At 60.8% G+C, this 21,806-nt stretch overlaps 1 protein-coding gene across 2 annotated transcripts; it reads left to right on the forward strand.

Moving 5' to 3' along the window:
• Positions 1 to 189: 189 nt before the first annotated feature.
• ALG12 (ALG12 alpha-1,6-mannosyltransferase) lies at positions 190 to 15,043 on the forward strand. 2 transcript variants are annotated; one of them, XM_029079316.2, is made up of 11 exons: positions 190 to 349; positions 3,573 to 3,717; positions 4,937 to 5,124; positions 5,222 to 5,354; positions 6,291 to 6,464; positions 7,096 to 7,290; positions 9,982 to 10,085; positions 11,308 to 11,531; positions 11,763 to 11,932; positions 12,900 to 12,975; positions 14,379 to 15,043. In XM_029079316.2, the coding sequence occupies exons 3-11, from the start codon at positions 4,957 to 4,959 to the stop codon at positions 14,608 to 14,610; spliced, it is 1,476 nt and encodes a 491-aa protein (XP_028935149.1). In that variant the 5' UTR covers positions 190 to 349; positions 3,573 to 3,717; positions 4,937 to 4,956; the 3' UTR covers positions 14,611 to 15,043. The 2 variants fall into 2 exon arrangements, with proteins under 2 accessions (XP_028935149.1, XP_028935150.1); XM_029079317.2 differs by having other exon boundaries at positions 3,576 to 3,717.
• The last annotated feature ends 6,763 nt before the right edge of the window (positions 15,044 to 21,806 follow it).

Here is a 21,806-nt window from a genome sequence, read left to right on the forward strand (position 1 = left end):
CGGAGCGGCCCGTGTCAGCACAAAGCCGAAGGCGCGAGCCGGGGCCCCTTTCCCCTCGCGCCCATCCTGTTTCCGGGGGGCGGCCATCTTAGGTCCTGGCAGAGCCCGCCAAGGTCTTTCGGGCGAGGTGGGCGGGCGGCCATCTTTGAGGCGGGCGCGGGGGTGGGTGGAGGGGGGCTCCGTGGCAGGGCCCCACTGCGCAGACTCCCAGCGGGGCCTCGTGCGGTCGCTTCGGGGGGCTCTTAAAGGGGCAGGCGAGGCCTGCTCGTCGTCGCTGTCGCCGCTGTCGCTGCTGTCGCCGCCCTCGTCGCCCTCGTCGCCCTCGTCCTCCGGGCAGCCGTCAGGCGAGGTGTGCGGGGGCCGGGGGGGGAGGGGCCGGGGCCGGGCGGGCCTTCCCGGGGCCGGCCTGGGCGCCGCCCGCAGTGACCCCGAGGGAGGAGAGGTCAAGGGGGGCAGTCCCCTGCCTCCGGCCGGGGCACGGGACAGGGACGAGGGACGCCATCCCCCCTTCTGTCCACCTTTAGCATTTTATTGATTTGCGTCCCTCCTTCCCCCAATCTGGGGCCTTGGGGGGGGGGGGGGGGCCTATTCCTGGGCTATTGTCCTTTTCGAACGCCTCCCATAGTCCTTTGCGCGCAGCATTGGCCCTCCTTTCTCTCTCCCCCCCCCCATAAATACGATCGTGGGACAGAAGGATAATCATAATAATGTTGGTATTGGATAAGCGCTTACTATGTGCAGGGCACTGTTCTAAGCGCCGGGGTAGACCCAGGGGGAATCAGCGTGGCTCAGCGGAAAGAGCCCGGGCTTGGGAGTCAGGGGTCGTGGGTTCGAATCCCGGCTCTGCCACTTGTCAGCTGGGGGACTGTGGGCAAGTCACTTCGCTTCTCTGGGCCTCAGTGACCTGCTCTGTAAAATGGGGATGAAGCCTGCGAGCCCCACGTGGCACAACCTGATCACCTTGTATCCCCCAGCGCCTAGAACAGTACTTTGCGCATAGTAAACACTTCAGTACCATCCTTATTATTATGATGATGATGATCTCTGAGTCCTCAGGCCGGGCTCTTTCCACGGAGCCACGCTGCTTCTGAATGACCGTGAGCCCGTCGATGGGCAGGGATGGTCTCTATCTGTTGCCCAATTGTCCATTCCGAGCGCTTAGTACAGTGCTCTGCTCCGAGTAGGCGCGCCATCGATACGACTGAATGAATGAAGGGGCGCCCCGGCCCGGTTTCAGGGGGGCCGCCCCCCAAGCAATAAGGGACCCAATGGGGATGATAATAATGACCATGTTTGTTAAGTGCTTACTCTGTGCGAAGCACTGTTCTAAGCGCTGGGGAGGATGCAAGGTCATCAGGTTATCCCCCGTGGGGCTCACGGTCTTAATCCACCCTTTTATTAATAATAATGTTGGTATTTGAGTGCTTACTATGTGCCGAGCACTGTTCTAAGCTCTAGGATAGATACAGGGTAATCAGGTTGTCCCTCATGGGGCTCACAGTCATAATCCCCCTTTTAATAATACTAATAAATGATGTTGGTATTTGCTGAGCACTTACTATGTGCCCAGCACTGTTCTAAGCGCTGGGATAGATACAGGGTAATCAGGTTGTTTCTCGTGAGGCTCACGGTCTTCATCCCCATTTTACAAAGGAGGGAACTGAGGCCCGGAGAAGTGATGTGACTTGCCCAAAGTCACACAGCTGACAAGTGGCAGAGGTGGGATTAGAACCCATGACCTCTGACTCCCAAGCCCGGGCTCTTTTCACTGAGCCACGCTGCCCACCCATCCCCGGTGATGGAACAGAACCTCAGGGGGAGGGACAACGGGGGCTTGCTTCCCATTTTATAGAGGAGGAAACTGAGGCATGGGCAAGCGAAATGGCTTGCCCAGAGTCACGCGGCAGGAAAAGTGGCCTAACCGGGATAACAATAATGATAATAATATTTAAGTGCTTACTATGTGCAGAGCACTGTACTAAGTGCTTGGAATGTACAGTTTGGCAATAGGACTGTTCTAAGCTCAGAGGTAGATACTATTATTATCGTTATTATTATTATACAAGGTAATCAGGTAGTCCCACAGGGGGCTCACAGTTGAGGGCCTAGGTGGCTTTGAATCCCAGGCCTATGCCCTTAATAATAATAATAATAATAGTAATGTTGTTATTTGCTAAGTGCTTACTATGTGCCAAGCACTGTTATAAGCTTTGGGTAGATACAGGGTAATCAGGTTGTCCCACGTGAGACTCACAGTCTTAATCCCCATTTTACAGACAAGGGAACTGAGGCATCGAGAAGTGAAGTGACTTGCCCAAAGTCACGCAGCTGACAGGTGGCGGAGGCAGGATTAGAACCCACCACCTATGACTCCTAAGCCCGTGCTCTTTCCACTGAGCCACGCTGCTTCCCTTCCCACTAGGCCTCCACACGGCCTCCCTTAGCTGTGTTGTGCTGCTGCTTCTGGTGTTATAATGGAGAAGCAGCGTGGCTCAGGGGAAAGAGCACGGGCTTTGGAGTCAGAGGTCATGGGTTCGAATCCCCGTTCTGCCACTTGTCAGCTGTGTGACTGTGGGCGAGTCGCTTAGCTTCTCTGTGCCTCAGTGACCTCATCTGTAAAATGGGGATTAAGACTGTGACCCCCCACGTGGGACAACCTGATTCCCCTGTGTCTACCCCAGCGCTTAGAACAGTGCTCTGCACATAGTAAGCGCTTAACAAATACCAACATTATTAATAATAATAATAATAATGATGGCATTTGCCAAGCGCCTACTATATGCCAAGCACCGGAGTAGATACAAGGTAATCGGGTTGTCCCATGTGCGGCTCAGTCTTCATCCCCATTTTCCAGATGAGGGAACTGAGGCCCAGAGGAGTGAAGTGACTTGCCCAAAGTCACGCAGCTGACAGGTGGCGGAGCAGGGATTAGAACCCGTGACCTCTGACTCCCGAGCCTGGGTTCTTGCCGCTGAGGCACACCCCAAGTTCAAGCCCGCTGGCGGGTGGTAGGACGGGCACCATTAAGTGTCTGAGCTGGAGGGAAACCGTTGATTTTTAATTAGGGCTCCACCCAAAAGTGTCCGGGCTACGGCTGGTCACCGAAGCAGTGCCCGGAGGGTCTTTCTAGTCCCCCTGCGGCCGAGCAAGGGGGACTTGGCAGGACCCCTCCTTCTAAGCCTGGGATCAACCCAGGACTCCCACCCAGCACGACCTGGGGGAGGAAACCCGGGCCCGGGGGTCGGAAGGACCTGGGTTCCGATCCCGGCTCCTCCACTCCTCTGCTGCGTGACCTTGCGCCAGTCACTTCACTCTTCTGGGCCCCATCTGTAAAATGGGGATTAAATCCTCCTCCCTCCTACTTAGACCGCGAGCCGCGGGTGGGACGGGGACCGTGTCCAACCTGATCGAGCTGAATCCACCGTAGCGGTTAGTACGGTTCTCGGCACACGTAGTGAGTGCTTAATGAGTATCCAAAAAAGAGGAGGGGCGAGAGGGGGAGAAAACAGGTTCCAAACTGCTGCTCGTTTATGTTGGCAGATTGAAAAACTCTCCTCTGTCTCCCGCACCAGTAGGCCGAGATAAGAATCCGACGACGTCCTTTAAACTGCCGGAACTTCTAGAAGTTTGTTTCCTCTCCTCGCCACTTCCCTTTCTGGCGCCTCGGGAGAAGGAGAGGAGGAAAAGGGTCTCGCTCTGAATCACACATAGACACAGGTAAGGATCTCCTCCGACTCTCCCTTTTCCAACCAGCTCCCTTTTCCAACCAGCTCCTTCCCTGGGATCCGGGATCGCGGATCTAGGACCGTGGCGAGGGATTTGCCGTCTTTCCCGGGATTCGGGTCCCACCGAACCTAGAACTGGGATTCGATCGATCCGTCCGTCAATCGGTGGTATTTATGAAGCGCTTACCACATGAGAGCACTGTACTGAGTACTCGGGAGCGTTCCCTGCCCGCAAGGAGCTTCCAGTCCTGAAGACCGTAGCGCCCGGTCTCTCTGTTTTCTCTGCCAGTGTTTTGGGCGCTGCCTCACTGGCTGAGTCACAACCTCAGGGGTCCCTTTGGCCGACGCAGCTTGACCGTGAAACCCCGGGCGGGGTCGTGCCAGGGCCCGGCCCGCCCTCCCCCCGCTCTTTGTTACGTTGTACTCTCCCAAGCGCCGAGTACAGTGCTTTGCACGCAGTGAGCGCTCGCTAAAGATGATCGGAGGGTCACTTAGAGGAGCAGCGTGGCTCAGTGGATAGACCACGGGCCTGGGAGTCGGAAGGACTTGGGTTCTGATTCCGGCTCCGCCACACGTCTGGGTGATCTTGGGCGAGTCACTTCACTTTTCCGGGCCTCGGTCGCCTCACCTGTAAAATGGGGATTAAGACCGTGAGCCCCGAGTGGGACAGGGACTGTGTCCCACCCGATGGAGTGGGACAGTGCTTAGAACGGTGCTTGCCCGTAGCGCTTCCCAACTATCATAATGGTGATTATTTTCGCCGTCCATCCTGGCGCCCTAAGGGAGGACCAGAACTCTGTTGATCGTACAGCTCCGCCTTAAGACTGTCAGCTCATTGTGGGCGGGGGCCGTGTCTGCTAGCTCCGTCGGATCGGACTCTCCCGAATGCTCAGTCCGCTGCTCTGCCCCACGGCGAGTGCTCGGTTAACACCACCGATCGATGGGTTTCTGTCCTTGCTCGGTTTACGCGGTCCCCTGACAACCGATAAGGTTTCACTCGGGAGCGTTTTCCTTCTGGGAAATTTCCGGGTCTGTCCGGGACCCTCGGAGGCACGTGGGAGGGAGCGGGATCGAGAGTGAACCCTCCTCGGTCTTCCCCCCCCCCCCCCCCCGGCTCGGGAGCCCCTCGCTGCCCCGCCCGACGACCGGCCACCGGGACCGGCGGGAGCCGGGGGACCTCTCCGTCCGAGCCTGCGTTCTTCCTCGGGAAGGGGGCCGGTTGCCTGCCCGGATGGCCGGGAAGAAGCAGGCCAAGAAGCAGCCCCAGCTGCTGCTGCTGCTGCTGCTCATCTCCACGGCCTTCATCCACTTGGTCGCCTGCCCCTTCGCCAAAGTGGAGGAGAGCTTTAACCTGCAGGCCATCCACGACCTCCTCTACCACCGCCTGGACTTGGACAAGGTGAGCGCGGGCCGGGCCCCCTCCCGCCGCGGGGGTGGCGGGCGACTAACCCTCCCCCCCGCCCTCCTCCCTGAAACCCCTTCTCCTTCGCGGACAGTACGACCATCACGAGTTCCCCGGCGTCGTCCCGAGGACCTTCCTGGGGCCGCTCTTCGTGGCCGCCTTTTCCAGCCCGGCCATCTACGTGATGTCCCTGCTGGAGATGCCCAAGTTTTACTCTCAGCTGCTGGGTAAGGGGACCTGAGCGGGGTCGGCGTCCGGAGGGGGCGGTGGGATAGATCACGGGAAGAATCACTTCAACGGCATCATTCCTCCTGTGGCACGGGGGCGGCTCCGCCTTTGTCTTATCTGCCCACTTCCTCCTCGCGGCGCTCCCCCTTCCCCCCCCCCCGGGGGCCACGTCCCCTCCCGAGCGGCTCCCCGAAGCCCCTGGGGAAGAGGCTTCGCCGCCCGGAAGGGGACGGCCCTGGTCACGGTCGATCCCAGGCGACCGCTCTCCGGCGCCGTTTCTCTGAGCGCGGCGGTGATGGCGTCCGGTGTCTGTGTCCGAACGCGCCCGGGGAGATGTGTAGATGTCTCGGTCTTCGGGCCGGGCGCTGCTCCGTCCGCCGGGTTTGGCCTGGGGGACCCGGGGCTCGGGCGGATGCCCGATTAAGGCCGAGACCCCGGGTTAGGGGTAGGGGGTGGGTCGCCGGGGGATCGGCGCGGGGCGGCTTCCCCCGGACGGGGAGTGGTCACTGTGTGTGGAGCGCTGGACCGAACGCCGGGAGAGAATAAGCGGGCGGGAATTAGACGCGGTCCTTGGCCCACCGGAGGCTCCCGGGCTCCGCCAGGAAGGGGAAGAGGGGACTGGAGGCAGCCGGGTGAGGCGCCGGTGAACCCCGGTCAGACCATAGGACGGCGGGACCGCCGCGAGGGGCGACGCGGGCCCAGAGTCCGAGAGGAAAGAAACCTCCTTCTCGCCCGCCGGTCGGGCCGCCTCGGGCCTCACGACTCCCCCTCCTCCCTGACACGGGCCCGGTATTCTCCGTCCGACGTCGACTCCCCCGCTTGTCTCCCCGGGTGGCACCGGCGGGGCGGTCGCGTGTTCCGCGGCTGGCTTTTCCGGCCCCGGTGAGAACAGCCCAGCCCACGCCGTCGTGTCTCCGTGTGGTCTTCCTCCCAAGTCAGGGCAATCCTGGGACTCGGCGTGATCTACACGCTCTGGGGTTTGCAGAAAGAAGTGAGGAAGCACTTCGGGACCACGGTCTCCACCATCTTCTGCCTGATCACCACCACTCAGTTTCACCTGATGTTTTACTGCACTCGGACCCTTCCCAATACATTCGCGCTGCCCATCGGTACGGTAACCCCCCCCGTTCCGGTTCTCCCGCCCGATCTCCGTTCTGCGAGGTCGCCTTTTGATTATCCGACACTGGGGACGTGCGAGGCAGGAGGGAAGAGGCCAGCCGAGAGAGAAGCGACGTGGCCTAGCGGAGAGAGCTCGGGCCCGGGGTCCAGAGAAGCGGCGTGGCCTAGGGAATAGAGCCCGGGCCCGGGAGGCAGAAGGACCTGGGGTCTGGTTCTGCCCCTTGTCAGCTCGACCTTGGGCAAGTCGCCTCACTTCTCTGGGCCTCGGTTCCCCCATCTGGAAAGTGGGGATGAAGACCGTGAGCCCCAGGTGGGACAGGGACTGGATCCAACCTGATTAACTTATACCTACCCCAGTGCTTAGTACAATGTCTGGCGTGTCGAAAGCACTTAACCAATACCGCAGTTATTATTGTTATTTTTATTAAAGCCCAGGTCCTCCGACTTGCAGGCAAGCCCAGCCTCTTTCCGGTAGCCCCCGTGGCTTCTCACTACGTAACTTTCCCACCGAGGCCCCCGCGAGTCGCCACGATCGCGGGGGGTGAGGGGGAAGGGTGTTAAGCGGCCGCTACGGGTCCGGGGGCGCTGACGGTGGGGTGCGGGTTGTGGTTGTGATTACAGTGTTGTCGGCCCTGACGGCCTGGTTCCAGCAGAGGCACGGCCGCTTCATCTGGCTCTCGGCCCTGGCCGTCGTCGTCTTCCGGGCGGAGCTGGCCATCTTCCTCGGCCTCACGCTCCTCCTCACGCTGCTGAGCAAGAAGCTGTCGATCCTGAAGGTGCTGGCCCACGCCGTGCCCGCGGGCGCCGTTTGCCTGGGTAAGGGGCTGCCCGACGCTCCCGGAATCCGGGGCTCCCGGCCACGGCGGGAAAAGGCCGGAGGGGAGACGGTCGGGGCCGGCGGCGAGGCGTCCGAAAGCTTCGGCTTTCCCTCGCGCCTGGGACGCGTCGGCCGGGAGTGGCGGACACGGGTTCTGCTGTCCGGCCAATGCCGACCAGAGATCCAGGCCGAGCTTTGGGTCCACCATTCCCTGTTTACTCAAGGAGGCCTCCTCTTCCCCTTGCTCGTGTGCTCTCTGTCTCTCTGTGTGTCTCTGTCTTTGTCTCTCTGCCTCTCTCTCTGTGTCTCTGTCTCTCCCTCCATCCAGCTCACCCTCCTTGTTTCTCCCAGGCTCAGTGTCTCACCTTAGCCCACGCTCCCTCTCCTCTCTCTCAATCCGTCGCTGGTATTTATTGAGCACTTGCTGCGTGCACAGCGCTGTAATAAGCCCGAAGGGCAAATCCAGTGGAGTTGGTCGACTTGATCCCTGCCCACCAGGAACTTGCAGGTGCCCGGGCACTGTCCCCTTCCCGATCCCCGGCGCCCACCCTCCTCGTTCAAATTTGCCACCCCACGGTGCTCTCCTCTGACAGAAACTGCTTTTTAAAAGCCACCTCTTCTGGGAAGCCTTCCCGGATCAATGCCGTCCCCTCGGTCAGTGGAACAATCAGGCATTTGTCATGTGGCGCTTGATTTGTTGTTGGTCAGGTGTGTTAAATGAGAAGAGGGACGAGGAGGGGGCCTGTGTCTGGCCGGGGCAGCCAATGGCCAGTCCTCCCCAGCCTCCCGCCCGCCCTCTCCTCCCCCAGACTCCCCCCAGGCCGGTGCCTTCCAGTCACTGCCTGCCATGGCACCGTCTCTGACGGGACAGGTTGTTCACCACGGCTTTAAAAGAAAAAAATACCTGTTGGCGGCTGAGGGGGGGCTGGGAATTGCCGGGCATTGGAAGAAACAAAACACACGCAACACAAAGAAACCAGAACAGAGAAACAGAGGAGGGCAAGAATCAGATTTGCACTTCAAAAAGTTTGAATGTGTGGGATCTGACTTCAGCTTGTATTCTTACACTCTCATTTTCCCACGCGTTCAGCACGGCCTTCCCCTACTCGGCCCTCACTCCCCCTGATCGACTCCCTTGTGATAATAATAATTAATGATAATAATGGCATTTGTTGAGCGCTTAATATGGGCTAAGCACTGTGGTGGATACAAGGTGATCAGGTTATAATAATGTAATAATGTTATTTGTTAAGCGCTTACTATGTGCAGAGCACTGTTCTAAGTGCTGGGGTAGACACAGGGGAATCAGGTTGTCCCTCGTAGGGCTCACATTCCTCATCCCTATTTTGCAGATGAGGTCACTGAGGCCCAGAGAAGTGAAGTGGCTTGCCCAAGGTCACCCAGCAGACAGGTGGCGGAGCCGGGATTAGAACCCGTGTCCTCTGGCTCCCGAGCCCGGGCTCTTTCCACTACGCCACGCTGCTTCTGTCTGTGCAGTAGCACAGGGTCTGTACCTAAGCCTTTGCTATTCGTGCCTCAGTGGAAAGAGCCCGGGCTGCGGAGTCAGAGGTGATGGGTTCGACTCCCGGCTCTGCCACTCGTCAGCTGTGTGACTGTGGGCGAGTCGCTTCGCTTCTCTGTGCCACAGTGACCGCATCTGTAAAATGGGGATTAACTGTGAGCCTCACGTGGGACGACCCGATGACCCGGTATCTACCCCAGCGCTTAGAACAGTGCTCTGCACATAGTAAGCGTTTAACAAATGCCAACATTATTTCCCCCAGCCGCAACCCCACGGCACTCAGGCCCGTACCCTTGTTCTCTGCCGCTTCCCCATCTGGGATGGATTTTAATATCCCTTTCCCCCTCTGGACTGTCAACTCCCTGTGGGCGGAGATGGGGTCTGTCACCTCTGTGCTCAGTGCTCGACACACAGTGGGCTCTAAGCTTCTTGAGGGGAGGGAGCGGGTCTGCCCACTCCGCCGCACTCTCCCAAGTGCTCAGTAAAGTGCTCTGCACACAGTCAGATGTATTTATTGAGCAGTAACCGAGTGTCGGATACTCTACTAAGCATTTGGGAGCGTACGATATATCAGACGTCTTCCCTGCCCACAAGAGTTTACAGTCTAGAGGACAGTAGACCGTAAAAGTCCCTGGAGGCAGGGATCACGTCTGCCTACTCAAGCGTACTCTCCCAAGTGCTCAGTACAGTGCTCTGCACCCAGTATGCACTCAGTAAATACCGCCGATAGATTGGAACCTGGGGAGGAAAACCCCAAGATGGCGGTGCCCTGAAAGGACCAAAGCCATCCCGATCTGCCGGACCCAAGGAACCGGCCGGTCCTCCTGGCGCCGACGGACCCCGCCGGGCCCGATCCGCCCGCCGTGACTCCCGACCCCCGCGGGGGAGGACGCGCTAACCCCAGCTGGCGTTTCGCAGGGGCCGGTCGGTCGGTCTGCTGGTCTTCCCGGCTTCAGCCCCGGTTCTTTTAAGCCACGTGGGGAGGGGAGGGACGGTCCCCGGTCCACGTCCGTTCCCCGGGCCGGGTGAACGGGAAACAGCCGGTTCCGGCGGCGGGCGGGGCGGGGGAGCCAGAACCTTGGTGGGGGGTAGCGTGGGGTGGGTGCGGGGCAGCCTGGGTTCCGGGCTCCCCCCTGCCCCCGACGGGACCCCTCTCTCCTTTCTGCAGCTCTCACTGTGGCGGTGGATTCCGTCTTCTGGAAGCACCTGCTGTGGCCGGAGGGGAAAGTGCTTTGGTACAACACGGTTCTGAACAAAAGCTCCGCTTGGGGAGTATCCTTTTCACAAAGTCGGCCAGAGGCCGAGGGGCCCCCGCCCCCCGCCGCCTCCCTTCCGGGTCCCTCCAACCTTCATGCCGGCGGGAAGAGGCGGGAAGCGGATGCCCGTTTTCCCCCGAGAGATGGGAAAAGCCGCAGGGCACGGCGGGAGGCCGACGAATGCCCGTGTTGGAGAGGTGCGCGGTCGGGGTCCCAGGGAGGAGAATCGATCCCCTCGGTGGGGCCGGGCCACGTCCCGGCTGGGCTTCGGGCAGTTGGGTGAGTCGCGGTACGGTGACGGGAGCCGGCCCTGACGCGTGCACGGTTCGGCCCCTCGGCACACGGCGTGTACCCTCTGGGGCGTGGGCTGAGGGCAGGGCTTCTCTCTCGCGAGCATGGGAGCGTGTGACCCGTGGAGAGAGAGAGGGCCGCCCCCCCCCCCCCCCCCGGGGGATTTACGGCCGGCCGCTGAGCCCACGGGGGCGAGGGGAAGTGTGTGGAAGATCCGTCGGGGACCTCGGAGGGGCCCGCTTCCCGTCGGGGGCGGAAGAGGGGGAGTTGGGAAGGCCGGGGCCGGCCCCGGGGGCAGCCGTCCGGCTCCCGCTTCCGGGCGGAGCGGGGCTGCCGGCCAAACGCGCGGGGACTTTCCCGCCCCAACCTCCGCGTTGGCTCTTTGGAGCGGAAACGGGCCGTCCGGATGCTGACGGTGAGAAGGGCTGTGGTGCGGGGGGGGGGTCGCTTCATCCGGCCCGACCGCCGCACTGAGCGCCGGGGGAGGAGACCGGATCATCGGGTCGCACCTAGTCCCTGTCCCCTTTGGAGGATCGTGGTCTGAGTGGGAGGGAGAACAGGGATGATGACGACGACGGTGGATAAGAGCTGGGATGGATGCAAGCAAATAGGGTTGGACGTAGTCCCTGGCCCGCGTGGGCTCCCGGTCTCAATTCCCCTTTTCCAGACGAGGTAACTGAGGCCCAGAGAAGTAAAGCAGATGAACGGAGGAGCGGGGATTCGAACCGGTGACCTGCCTCCCGGGCCCGGGCTCCATCCGCTACGCCGTGCCGCCGGGGACCCAATCCTCGTTTACTGTCGAGGAAGCTCAGGGCCGGGGAAGCGAAGGGACTTGCCCGAGATCTCAGGGCGGGCGGGAACCGAACCCGGGCCGGGGTGCCAGCCGGGCGCGGAGGGGGCTCGGGGTGGCGGCCGACTGGCGACAGTCCTTGACCGGCGGCCCTCAGACGTCCCCGGCGCTGTGGTACGTGTACTCGGCGCTGCCGCGCGGCCTGGCCTGCAGCGTCCTGTTCCTGCCGCTCGGTGCGTTGGACCGGCGGCTGCGGCGCCTGCTGCTGCCCTCCCTCGGCTTCATCGCCCTCTACTCCCTGCTGCCCCACAAGGAGCTGCGCTTCATCCTCTACACCTTCCCCGTCTTCAACATCGTCGCCGCCAGGGGATGCGCCCAGATGTGAGCGGGCCGGGGGGCGGCGGGGCGGAGGCCGGGAGCCGGGGAGCCCTCGCCCGAGGCGGCCCGGCCTCCTTGCCGGCGAGGGCGCGGAGGGTCGGGCTCCCTCCGGGGACGCCGCCGGTCCCCTGGGGTCCCGGCCTCCGGAGCGGGCGCGGCCGAGCGGGAGGCGGCTCCGGGCCCCGTCGGAACCGCCCGACCGAGGGAAAGTGAGGAAGTCGTCCCCCGTTGTAGGTTGAATAACTACCGGAAGTCGTGGCTGTACAAGGTGGGCTCCCTGGCGGTGGTGGCCCACCTCCTCCTCAACGCCACCTACTCGGCCACGTCCCTCTACGTGTCGCACTTCAACTACCCCGGGGGAGTGGCCATCCAGAAGTTTCACGAGCTGGTGCCTCCGAGGACAGGTGCGCGGGTGGGCGGCGGGTGGCCGGGCGGGGCCCCGGGGACCACCGGCTCGGATGGGCTGACTTCACGCCACCCATTACCTCGTATCTACGCCGGTGCTTACCGCCGGGCCCGGCCCGCGGTGCGCGCGTAACGGATGCCGTCGAAAAACACCCCGAAATACCATCCGGGTCGACGGTCTCGTATCTTCCCCGGCGCTCGGCACCGTCCTCGGCCCAGAGATAGCATTTGAACGCCACAGTTATTATGACGAACCTTTCCGTGGTGTAAAATGGAGAGCAGGTGTGAGGCCGGCGTCATTAACGAAATATCCGTTAAGCGCTCACTGGGTACCAGGCACCGTAGTACGGAGTGGTGTAGATGCGAGATGCCTCGTCCACGTGGGGTTCGCAACCTTAATCCCCTTTTTGCAGATGGGGGAACTGAGGCCCAGAGAAATCAAGCGACTCCCCTGCGGTCTCACATTTGACAAGGGCGGAGTCGGGATTAGAGCCCGGGGTCCTTCTGAGTCCCCGGCCCACCCTCTACCTAGTAGACTATGCTATTTCTCTATGGAGAGCTACTGTGTGCAAAGCACTGGGCCAAGAGCTTGGGAAAGTACGTGATAACAGGACCGACGGACGCGGCCCACGGTGACCGTACGGTTTGAGGGCAGTCGGGCGTGAATATAAACAATTCCTAATAATCTAAAGTTGGGATACAGTCCCTGACCCACACGGGGCTCAGAGTCTAAGAGGGGAGGGCGAATAGGTTTTGAATCCACATTTTCCCCACGAGGAAACCAAAACCCGGAGAAGTGCAATGACTTTCCCAAGGTCACACGGGAGGCAAGGGGCGGATCCGGGATAAGAACTCCCATGTCCCGACTCCCGCCCGCCCCCCTGGGCCCCGGGTGGGTTGGCCGCCGCCGTACGGAACCCGATTCCGTCTCGGCGACCGGTGCTCACCCACCGGCTTCCCTCGTAGACGTGAGCCTCCACATCGACGTGGCCGCGGCGCAGACGGGCGTGTCCCGCTTCTTGGAGATGAACACGGATTGGAAGTAGGTGGGGGGGCGAGGGAGGGAGGGAAGGGAGGCTGGCTCGTCTACTCCCCCGCACGCTCTGGTCCATCACCTCCCCCCCGACCGAGTCCCCCGAGGTGCGGACCGGCTTGTCGCTCCTCCTCCCCTGCCCCGGGTGGGCCTGGAAAGCCATCCGGTATCCGCCGGGAGAGGAAGTCAGCTGTGCGTCGGGCTCAGCGTTTCCATTGTCTGCAGGCCCCCGCCGCCCCCTCCCCCGGGCCTCTCGGGGTCAGCCCCGGGGAAGGGTCATTCGGGCCTGTCCTGTGACGGGGCCTGAGGGCGGGCGGGCGATGGAGAGAGGGAGAAAAGGAGAGGAAGGGAGAGAGAGCGTGCCTGCACACAAGTGTGCCCACGAGTGGGCACAGAGCCACTGAAGAGCACGTCTGAGCACACGGGGTCTCGGCAGTGAGTGCCACCCGCCCATTCGGTCGTTTATTGAGCGCTCACTGTGTGCAGAGCACTGGACTGAGCGCTTGGGAGAGGACACCATAACATAACAGACCCATTCCCTGCCTACAGTGAGTTTACAGGGTGGAGGGGGAGACGGACATTAATAGATATTTTTAAAAAACGATGGAGATGTACATAAATGTCGTGGGGATGACTGAAAGGAGCAAATCGGGGCAATGCAGAAGGGAGTGGGAGAAGAGGCTTAGTCAGGGAGGGCCTCTTGGAGGAGATGTACCTTCGCTAAGGCTTTGAAGGAGGGGAGAGTCGCTGTCCGGCAGTGTGAGGAGAGAGGGAGGGCGTTCCGGGCCAGAGAGCCCAGATGTGCCCTCCGCCGGTCCCCCTCGGCCCTGGGGCCGGACCTTCCCCAGGCGGGGCCCGGCACCGGTCTCGGGGAGCTCTTGATGTGCCCCAAGGGCTAGGGAGAACGCGGCGCGGGCGCGACAGAGGGTCTCTGCCCCCCCAGCCAACCCACTGGCTCACGGCAGAGACGGGCGTAAAATAATGGGGACCGGCAGGACGGAAAGGGGACCCGGCCCGTAGAGAAGGCAGACCAGCCTGTCCGAAAGGGGGCCGCCTGACTATAGACCGAAAGCTCGTCGCGGGCAGGGGGTGGCTCTGTTCTAGTGTTACGTCGTACTCACCCAACCACTTAGGGGGCTGCTCCGCACACAGCGAGCGCTCAATCACTACCCCTGACTGACTGGGCGAGGGGGCGAGGAGGGGTAACCCTGGCGGAGGCCGGATTTTGGGGGGGTTTGGAGAGCTGCAGCCGGGCCCGGGGGAAGGGGCACGGGAGCCGAGGAGGAAGAGCCAGTCCTCGGCCGGGGTGTGGAGGTTAACGGGGAGTCGGGGCCCTCCCGTGCCCGTCGGTTGGGGCGGAGGGCAGGGGCGCCGGGCTGACTTTGCCCCGCGGCTGCCTCCCCCCCACTCAGGTACGACAAGAAGGAAGGGCTGGAGGCGGGGGCCGGGCCCATGATGTCCTACACCCACCTCCTCATGGAGACGGACCCCGTCCGGCTGGCCCACTACCGGACCACCCACCGGGTGCTGGCCAGCATCGTGGGCACCAGCGGCGTCCAGCTGAACCTCACCAAGATCCCGCCCTGGGACCTGAACCTGAAGACCAAGCTGGTCCTCCTCGAGAGGCTGTTCAGGTCCTCCTGAGCCGCCGCGAGCCCCGGGGACCGGGCCTCGCCCCGGGACCGAGAGCGAGACCGCCCGCCCTTCCCGCCCCCGCTCGGCTCCGACGCCCTCCGGTGCCGCGTCTCCTCCCCCGGGGCCGATCCCTCCCGGCGCGAGGCCGGCGGAGCCCAAGATCCCCGCCCCGGGACGCCGAGGTCGAGTGGGCGGAGGGGAACGGAGGTCTCGACCCCGGAGAGACCCGTGGCTCTCCCCTCCCCGCCGCGTGACGGCGAGGAGCCCGGGATAAGCCGGCGGGGGACGGGGAGGCCGGGGCTGACTCCCCGGGGAGACGAGAAGGGGCAGGAGAACGCTTCGCCCGTTGTTTTCTACAGTTTCGGGGTGGCCAACGGGAGGGCGGTTACTTTGGGGCATCGAGCGGATTAAAGGAAAGGAGACGAGGTCATTTTCTACTCAACTCGTGTGTGCGTAAGTGCTTCCGTGGCTGCTGCCGGCAGAGTCCGTGTGCCCTCCGGGCCTGGGCAGGGAGGGAGGGCTCCCGGGCACGGGGGGCTGGGGAGGGGGGTCTTGGGCAACCCATGGCCCCCTCCCTCACAGCACCCCTTGCTGCCGTTTGACCTTAGGCAAGCCATTTAACCACCCCGGGCTTCAGTTTCTTCATCTGTAGAATGGGGATTAAGTCCTCTTCTCTCCTACTTGAACCGTGAGCCCCGTGGGGAACAGGGACTGTCCGACCCGCTGGTCTTCTCTGCACCCCGGCACTTGGTACAGTAGTAAACACTTAATGCCGTGAGAAGCCGCACGGCCTTCTGGAGAGAACGCGGGTGTGGGAGGCAGAGGGTCATGGGTTCTAATCCCAGCTCCACTGCTCGTCTGCTCTGTGACCTTGAGCAAATCACTTCACTTCCTGCCCTCAGTTACCTCATCTGTAAAATGGAGATTGAGACTGTGAGCTTCAAGGGGGAGATTTACTGGTCTCCACCCCGCCGCTCAGTACAGGGCCTGGCACGTAGTAAACACTTGAAATACCATAGTTATTATTAATAACCTCCGCAGTCATATTTGTGGGACCCGATTATCTTGCAACTATCCCAGAGTTTAATGCTTGGCACGTAGCGCTTAAATACTACAGTATTGCTACAAAATGACTAAAAAGCTTTGGGGAAAGCTTACATTTTTAAAGCTTTAGGGAAATCCAAAAAGTGCTCCCGTACGGAAGAAACCCTTAGCCAGTTGAACTTCAATGAGATCTTCCCCACCCCATCCCCATCTTTAAATCTTCTGAAGAGTTAGTTGTGTGGGGGTCTGACTTTAATTTACACACGGGGAAGGTTTAAACAGATCCACTCTTGTAAATTGCCTTTAAATGCAAAGGCAAGGGAGGTTGACTCTCCGGGGAGGGGGAAGCACAATTATTTTAAATGAAATCATTGTCAGTTTCAAATGTCTACAAACGATTGAGCTCGGCGAGTGTCATCGGCCGTAGCTTAAAATTTGGCCCTGGAGGAGGAGAGAGGATCAAAGTTTGGGGGAGGGGGCCTCGGATCCATTTGCGGTTGAAATTTCTACTCTGCTGTTCAAAAACGGACAAGGATTCGCGAGCTGGACGTGAACGCTTCCCGATTATTGCATGAACCACGTGCCCAAGTGCTGGGGGTGGAATCCCAAATTAAGTTCCAACTTGCCCCGACCCTGCGCTAAGGGTTGGGGCTGGTCCACCGGACTAAGGATAACCACGCGTCGCTGGATGCCGCCACCCTCCCCCCCCCCCCCCCCCCAGCATCCGGGGCAGCATTTTGACCTCTGCGGGATTCCCTGCCCTCGGTTCCCATATCAGCCCCCACAGGGCCCGTGGCGGACACACTTAAGCACCACGAAGTCCGTGCTGCGGCGGCCTGCCCGGGGCTGCCAGCCCCAGTGGGCAGGGAATGACGGAAATGCCACCCTCCCGTGGAATTTGGGAGGTGCCGCCCTCCTCGGATCGAAGCAGCGGGGTCCCCGGCGCGTGGACGTGGGAGTCGGAGGGCCTGGGCTCCAATCCCGGCTCCGCCAATCGTTCGATCGGATCTATTGAGCGCTTACTGTGTGCAGGCCGCTGTACTAACCCCTCGGGAGGTATAGTTCAGCAACACACGGAGACAATCCCCGCCCACAACGGGCTCACAGTCTAGAAGACGCTCGCCTGGCGTGTGACCTCGGGCAAGTCGTTTCGCTTCCCCGGGCCTCGGTTTTCTCATCTGTAAAATAGGGATTCACTACCTGTTCTCCCTCAGAGGTCTTTACTGGGCGCAAAGCGCTGTACTGAGCGCCCGGGAGAGTCCGATATGACAGGACGTATTCCCTGCCCGCAAGGAGCTCGCAGCTTAGATGGTGAGCCCCGTGGGAGGCGGGGCCCGTGTCCTGATTCTCTACTATGTCCTTGGCAAGTGCGTAACAAACAGCGCTCAGAACAGTGCTCTGCACCCAGTAAGCACTCAATAAATAGACTGAATGAATGAATGAAATACCACAATCAGTAGTGGGGAAAGCTACTGAAGCAAAAACTTGCTTCATCCACCTTGGTCCTGTGAATTAGTCCGGGGTGGAACCTAGCCACGGTAAGGGATGTTCGGTAATGGATAAGTGCCACTGAACTTTGGACTTTCCAGGGTAACAGAGGCAAGTCTCGAATCTGCAAACCCCCTCAAACCGTCCAAGATGGGCAAATATGCAAACTAGGTGCTAACTCACGGCCTTTGTGGAAACACCCACTTGAACGCCCTCAGAGCTACCCTTGCACAGAGAAGCAAAGATAGAAGTGAGATCCCAAACTCTCCCCCCCAAGAGAAGGGGGCAGTTTAATATCCCGTAAAATCCCCAACACCCGGGTTCTACTGTGTGAGACCTTGGGTGAGTCACTTAACCTCTCTGGGCCCGTCTCCTGTAAATTGGACGCTCGGACCCCGTCCGATCGGATTCTCTCCCATCTACTCTGGCGCTTCGCCCGGTTTTTTCTTTAAACGGTATCTGTTAAACACTTACTACGTGCCGGGCGCTGAACGGAACGCTACGGTAGATATGAGCCGATCAGGTTGGACACGGTCCACGGCCCACGTGGAGCTCACGCTCCCAATCCCCATTCAGGTAAAGTACAGAGAGGTCAAGTGACTCGCCCGAGGTCACGCAGCAGACGGACAGCGGAGCCGACGTTAGGCTCCCGGCCCTTCTGACTCCCAGGCCCGTGCTGCTTCTCGACGCTTGGCCCCCGAGCGAGCGCTTAATACCGCCACCCGTCATCACTGTTAGTTTACTAGCGTCCGATTACTCGGTCTACTGGGTTCCGATTCCTTGAAATTCAGGACCGAGTCCACAGATCAGAAACCTTCCCGTCGGGGGAATTCTCCAGCTCCGTCCGAGCTGGGGTGACGGGGCTAAACCCCTCCGTGATCGTCTCCGCAAATTCTCCGCATCTCCCGATGATCCGCCAACGGAATCGGCAGCGGGGGCTGCTGCAAAGTTCCGAGTTTTTCCAAAAGGGCCCCGGGGATCCCTTCCCCGGGTAGCCAACGCCATTCGGGGAAAAAGTCTTCCTCGGCCGACGGACCCAAGAGCCGGGAAGGAGAAGTCACGCGTCGATCTTCCGAGATCTTCTGTTAAACGTTCCGGGAAACGGGGTTCCTAAATCAGGGCAGGGGATTGGACTCCCTCGGCCCAGTCGGGAAAGCCACCCCGTGATCGGGATTTTTTTACAGGTGCCACGGTTTCCAAGGAGAGAGAGAGAGAGAGAGAGAGCCCGACCCGTCGAGGAACAGAAGACTAAAGCTTCTCCGGATGACTTCCGCTGGCCCCTAACAAACTGCGACGAGACCGGGTTTTCATCAGACTTAGTAATTCTCCATTTATTTTTAAAGTGATTACTGCTCGCGGTTTTACAAGTAGATAGGAACAGTGGGATACGAACAGATCGTTAAAAACATCAGGAGGTACAAATGTATTTCAATCACAGTGTCACTATATCGTTTTAAGTCGCTGAAGAGTAAAGACAGTGAAGTCAAGATATCGATCGATTGTCCCCTGAGAATGAACGTTATTCCGAAAAATATATTTTAAAATCGTGATCTAACGTATGGCCGTTCCAAACCAAGACGACGCCTCTGCGTCCACTTTTAAAACACGCCACTCGACGTCAGGCCGGGCAAGTTCGCTTTCACGTGGGAGAGCGGGGTGGGGTGGCCGCCCGTTTCCTTAAGCGCAGGGAACGAGCAGGTACCCAGAGCGAGACGTCGCGCTCGAAAGGAACGGACGGAGGTGCCGAAATCAGACCGAGGAAGAGAACCGCCCGACGGGCCGCACCCGCGTCCGACCGGCGGGTGGGCCGTCGACAGCCGCGGCGCTCCGGTCCGACACGCGACCTCAACGCTCGTTTCCCATGAAGATGACCGAGATTTCACCCGGGACCACTGCCTACACGACCGAGGGCCAGGTGCTCAAATGGAAAAGACGAACGTCGGCTCCCCGAGACGGTCGCGACTCCTAGAGCCGGGGGAGGCGGGGGGCTGGGAGACGGCATTCCGCCGGTCTTCGCGTCGTCTCAGTTTCTTCCCCTGTCTAACAGCGGTGCGTGAGAACCTGAGGGAACACCCGTCGTTTCCTAAAAATCGAAGGTAGCGGCTGGTTCCGAAACCCCCTCAAGCGACTAGAGGGTTCCTCTTTTCCTGACGTGAGGTCCCAAACCGGGCCCTCCTCGTGAGCTTCCCCGCTTCGCCCATCGCCGCCCCGCGAGCGGCGTTGGGTTACCCGCATCGACGGCCGGGGCGTGAACCCGGTGCCCGAGCCGGACCCGCGAGGGCATTCTTCGGTCTCCGGTTCCCTAAGTTCTCCCGGTACCGAGACGGCGAGGAGCGGGAGGGCGGTGCGGAGGCGGGACCCCGGGCGCCGTCGATCGATCGCGGGGCCCTACTCTGCGGGCCGCCGGGCGGAGGTGGGGAGAGCCGGTCAGCAGGCGTGACCCCCGCCCTCGAGGGGCTGACCCTCGACCGCGCGGCCGCCGGACCGGTGAGCGGACACCGCCCCCGCCCTCGGCGACCTTACCGTCGAGCAGACCCGTTTGGAGAGGAGGGGCTTGGGGGAGGGGAGAGGGGGGCGGGCATCCCGGCATCTCCCGACCCTCAGGCCCCGCCCGCCACCTCCTCCCCGCCGGCCTTCAGCCGGCAAGAACCAAGTGGCGAGCAACGGCGGGGATCCGTTCGACGTCTGAACTGCAGCGGGAGGAAACAGGCTCTCCCTCCTGACGGGAACTCTTCGGAGAGGGGCTCCCGTGTCGGTCTGAATAGAGAACTTCCATTCTCTTAAGATCTAATCCCCTCGCTCCCGGCTCGGGGACGCGGGCAGCCAACGGGGTGGATTTCAGAGCCGCGGGGAAGCGGCCCTCCCTCCCGCTCGGACGGACGAGACCGAAATAGGCGAGTCGGGCATCGCCACGACCGATCCCAGGGAATTCGGACGGTTGCTTTCTTTCGGAGCCGATGAAACTCTACAGACCTGTCTCCCGAAAGACGGCCGGCCCGTCGTCCTTAGGGCCCGGTCGGAGCCGCCCGCTTCCCGGAGCAGAGAGCCAGGCCAACCGAAAAAAGAAAATAAAAAAATCCCCTCTCCATCTAGCCGAGAGCGTATTCCAGTTCGGGGCCGCCCCAAGCTCAGCACCGGGGGGCGGACGCGGCCGACGTTTCGATTACGGCGTCGGCCGATGGAGAGGACTCTCCGCTTGCCTAGCGGTAGCGACGGTCTCCCCTCCCTTAAGTGCTCTTCCTGTGGGCAGAGCACCGTATTGAGCGCTAGGAAAGAACATCCGGGCGGCAACCGGGCCCGGTCCCCCGTCCCTCTCTCGCCTCCTCCCAGGCTCCCGGCCTGGCTGAAAACCCGGACCCGGCGCGGAGCCCCCCTCCGAGGTCCCGGCCCGTCCGCGCCGGGGGTCACCGGGGTGTGGGGCGGGCGGGGGGGCCGGAGAAGGCCCGGGCCCGGTCGCCCCCGCTCCCGCCGACGGCCTCTCCGGCGGCGCTCGGCTCGGTCCGGCCCCGAGGGGGGGGCGGCCTCAATCTGCTGGCTGGGCTCCGGCGCCCACAGGGTAAAAAAAAAATAAAATAAAATAATAATTAAAAAAAAAAAATCATCGTTTTGACTCTACGGATGAAAAAGAAAATAAAAAGGCAGCGTTCGCCGGCACTAGAAAATTGCAAATAAAATGTTTAATTTTCCGAAACGGAGTTCACCATTTATAAATACACTAAGACATAGTAAATGCAAAATTAGATTAGGCATAGGTACGGTATTTTAACAAAACTACAACTTTTCTAAAAGGTCATAGGTAGGGCACGAGTCGCTTGTCCCCTCCCCTCCCGCCCCCCCAAATACCAAATCAAACTGAAACGAGACGATGATTCCCCCTCCCCCACCCCTCGACTTTTTCCTAGACGTGAAAGCAAAGAGAAGGTGGAAAACACAGGGTTCCAAACAAAACCTACTCTTTGGGGGGGGGGGGGGGGGGATTTTTTTTTTTTCACCTCATTCTGATGACTTTGGGATCCTACGGTACCCAACTGCCTTGTGGGACACTGAAAAATGAGGAGGCGTCCCTGGTAGATATAAAAAAATAAAAACTAAGCGGTGCACCACATCTATAAGGCTATTCTCGTGAATGGGATACAGTAATCGATTTTTTTTTTCCTTGCGAAAAAGATACTCCTGTCTGAAACGGATGGGCGTGCGCGTGTTCGATCACATTAAAAAAAAAAAAAAAAAAATCAGCGCTCGGCGTTTCCGGCCGGGAGGCTCGGGGGCAGCGGCCCGGCGGGACCCCAAGTCCCCCGACCTACCGGGGTAAAACTCGTCTCTGTTACGCACCGCACTGAAGAGGGGGGGTCCGAATTGGTCAAACTTTGATTTAAAAAGAAAAAAAAAAGGGAAAACAGAAACACCACACAACCCCAAAAAATGACAACTTCCGAAGAGCTTATATAAATACTCGGAACGTCCCCGGAGTTGGAGGCGACGAGGCCGGGCACGAGAGGCCGCGCCGAGCGGGAGCTCCGTCGCCTCCGGGTTCCCCGGCGGGGCCGCCCCGGCCCAGCTCCCGTCGCGCCCCGGGGCCCCGAATTCGGGGGCCCCCCCCCCCCCCCCCCCGGGGAGGGCCGACGCGCCCCTTCCGGGAGGTCCCTCCCGACCCTCTGAGAACTCGCGGGGCG

Source organism: Ornithorhynchus anatinus, chromosome 14 (assembly GCF_004115215.2).
Source record: "Ornithorhynchus anatinus isolate Pmale09 chromosome 14, mOrnAna1.pri.v4, whole genome shotgun sequence".
In the NCBI taxonomy this organism is placed as follows: Eukaryota; Metazoa; Chordata; class Mammalia; order Monotremata; family Ornithorhynchidae; genus Ornithorhynchus; species Ornithorhynchus anatinus.

What these genes read in the sequence shown, in the direction of transcription:
- ALG12 (XM_029079316.2), top strand. Translation starts at nt 4,957, where the DNA reads ATGGCCGGGAAGAAGCAGGCCAAGAAGCAGCCCCAGCTGCTGCTGCTG. An exon ending in GCTGGTGCCTCCGAGGACAG is followed by an intron (nt 11,933 to 12,899) that starts GTGCGCGGGTGG and finishes CTTCCCTCGTAG; the next exon opens with ACGTGAGCCTCCACATCGAC. An exon ending in GAGATGAACACGGATTGGAA is followed by an intron (nt 12,976 to 14,378) that starts GTAGGTGGGGGG and finishes CCCCCCACTCAG; the next exon opens with GTACGACAAGAAGGAAGGGC.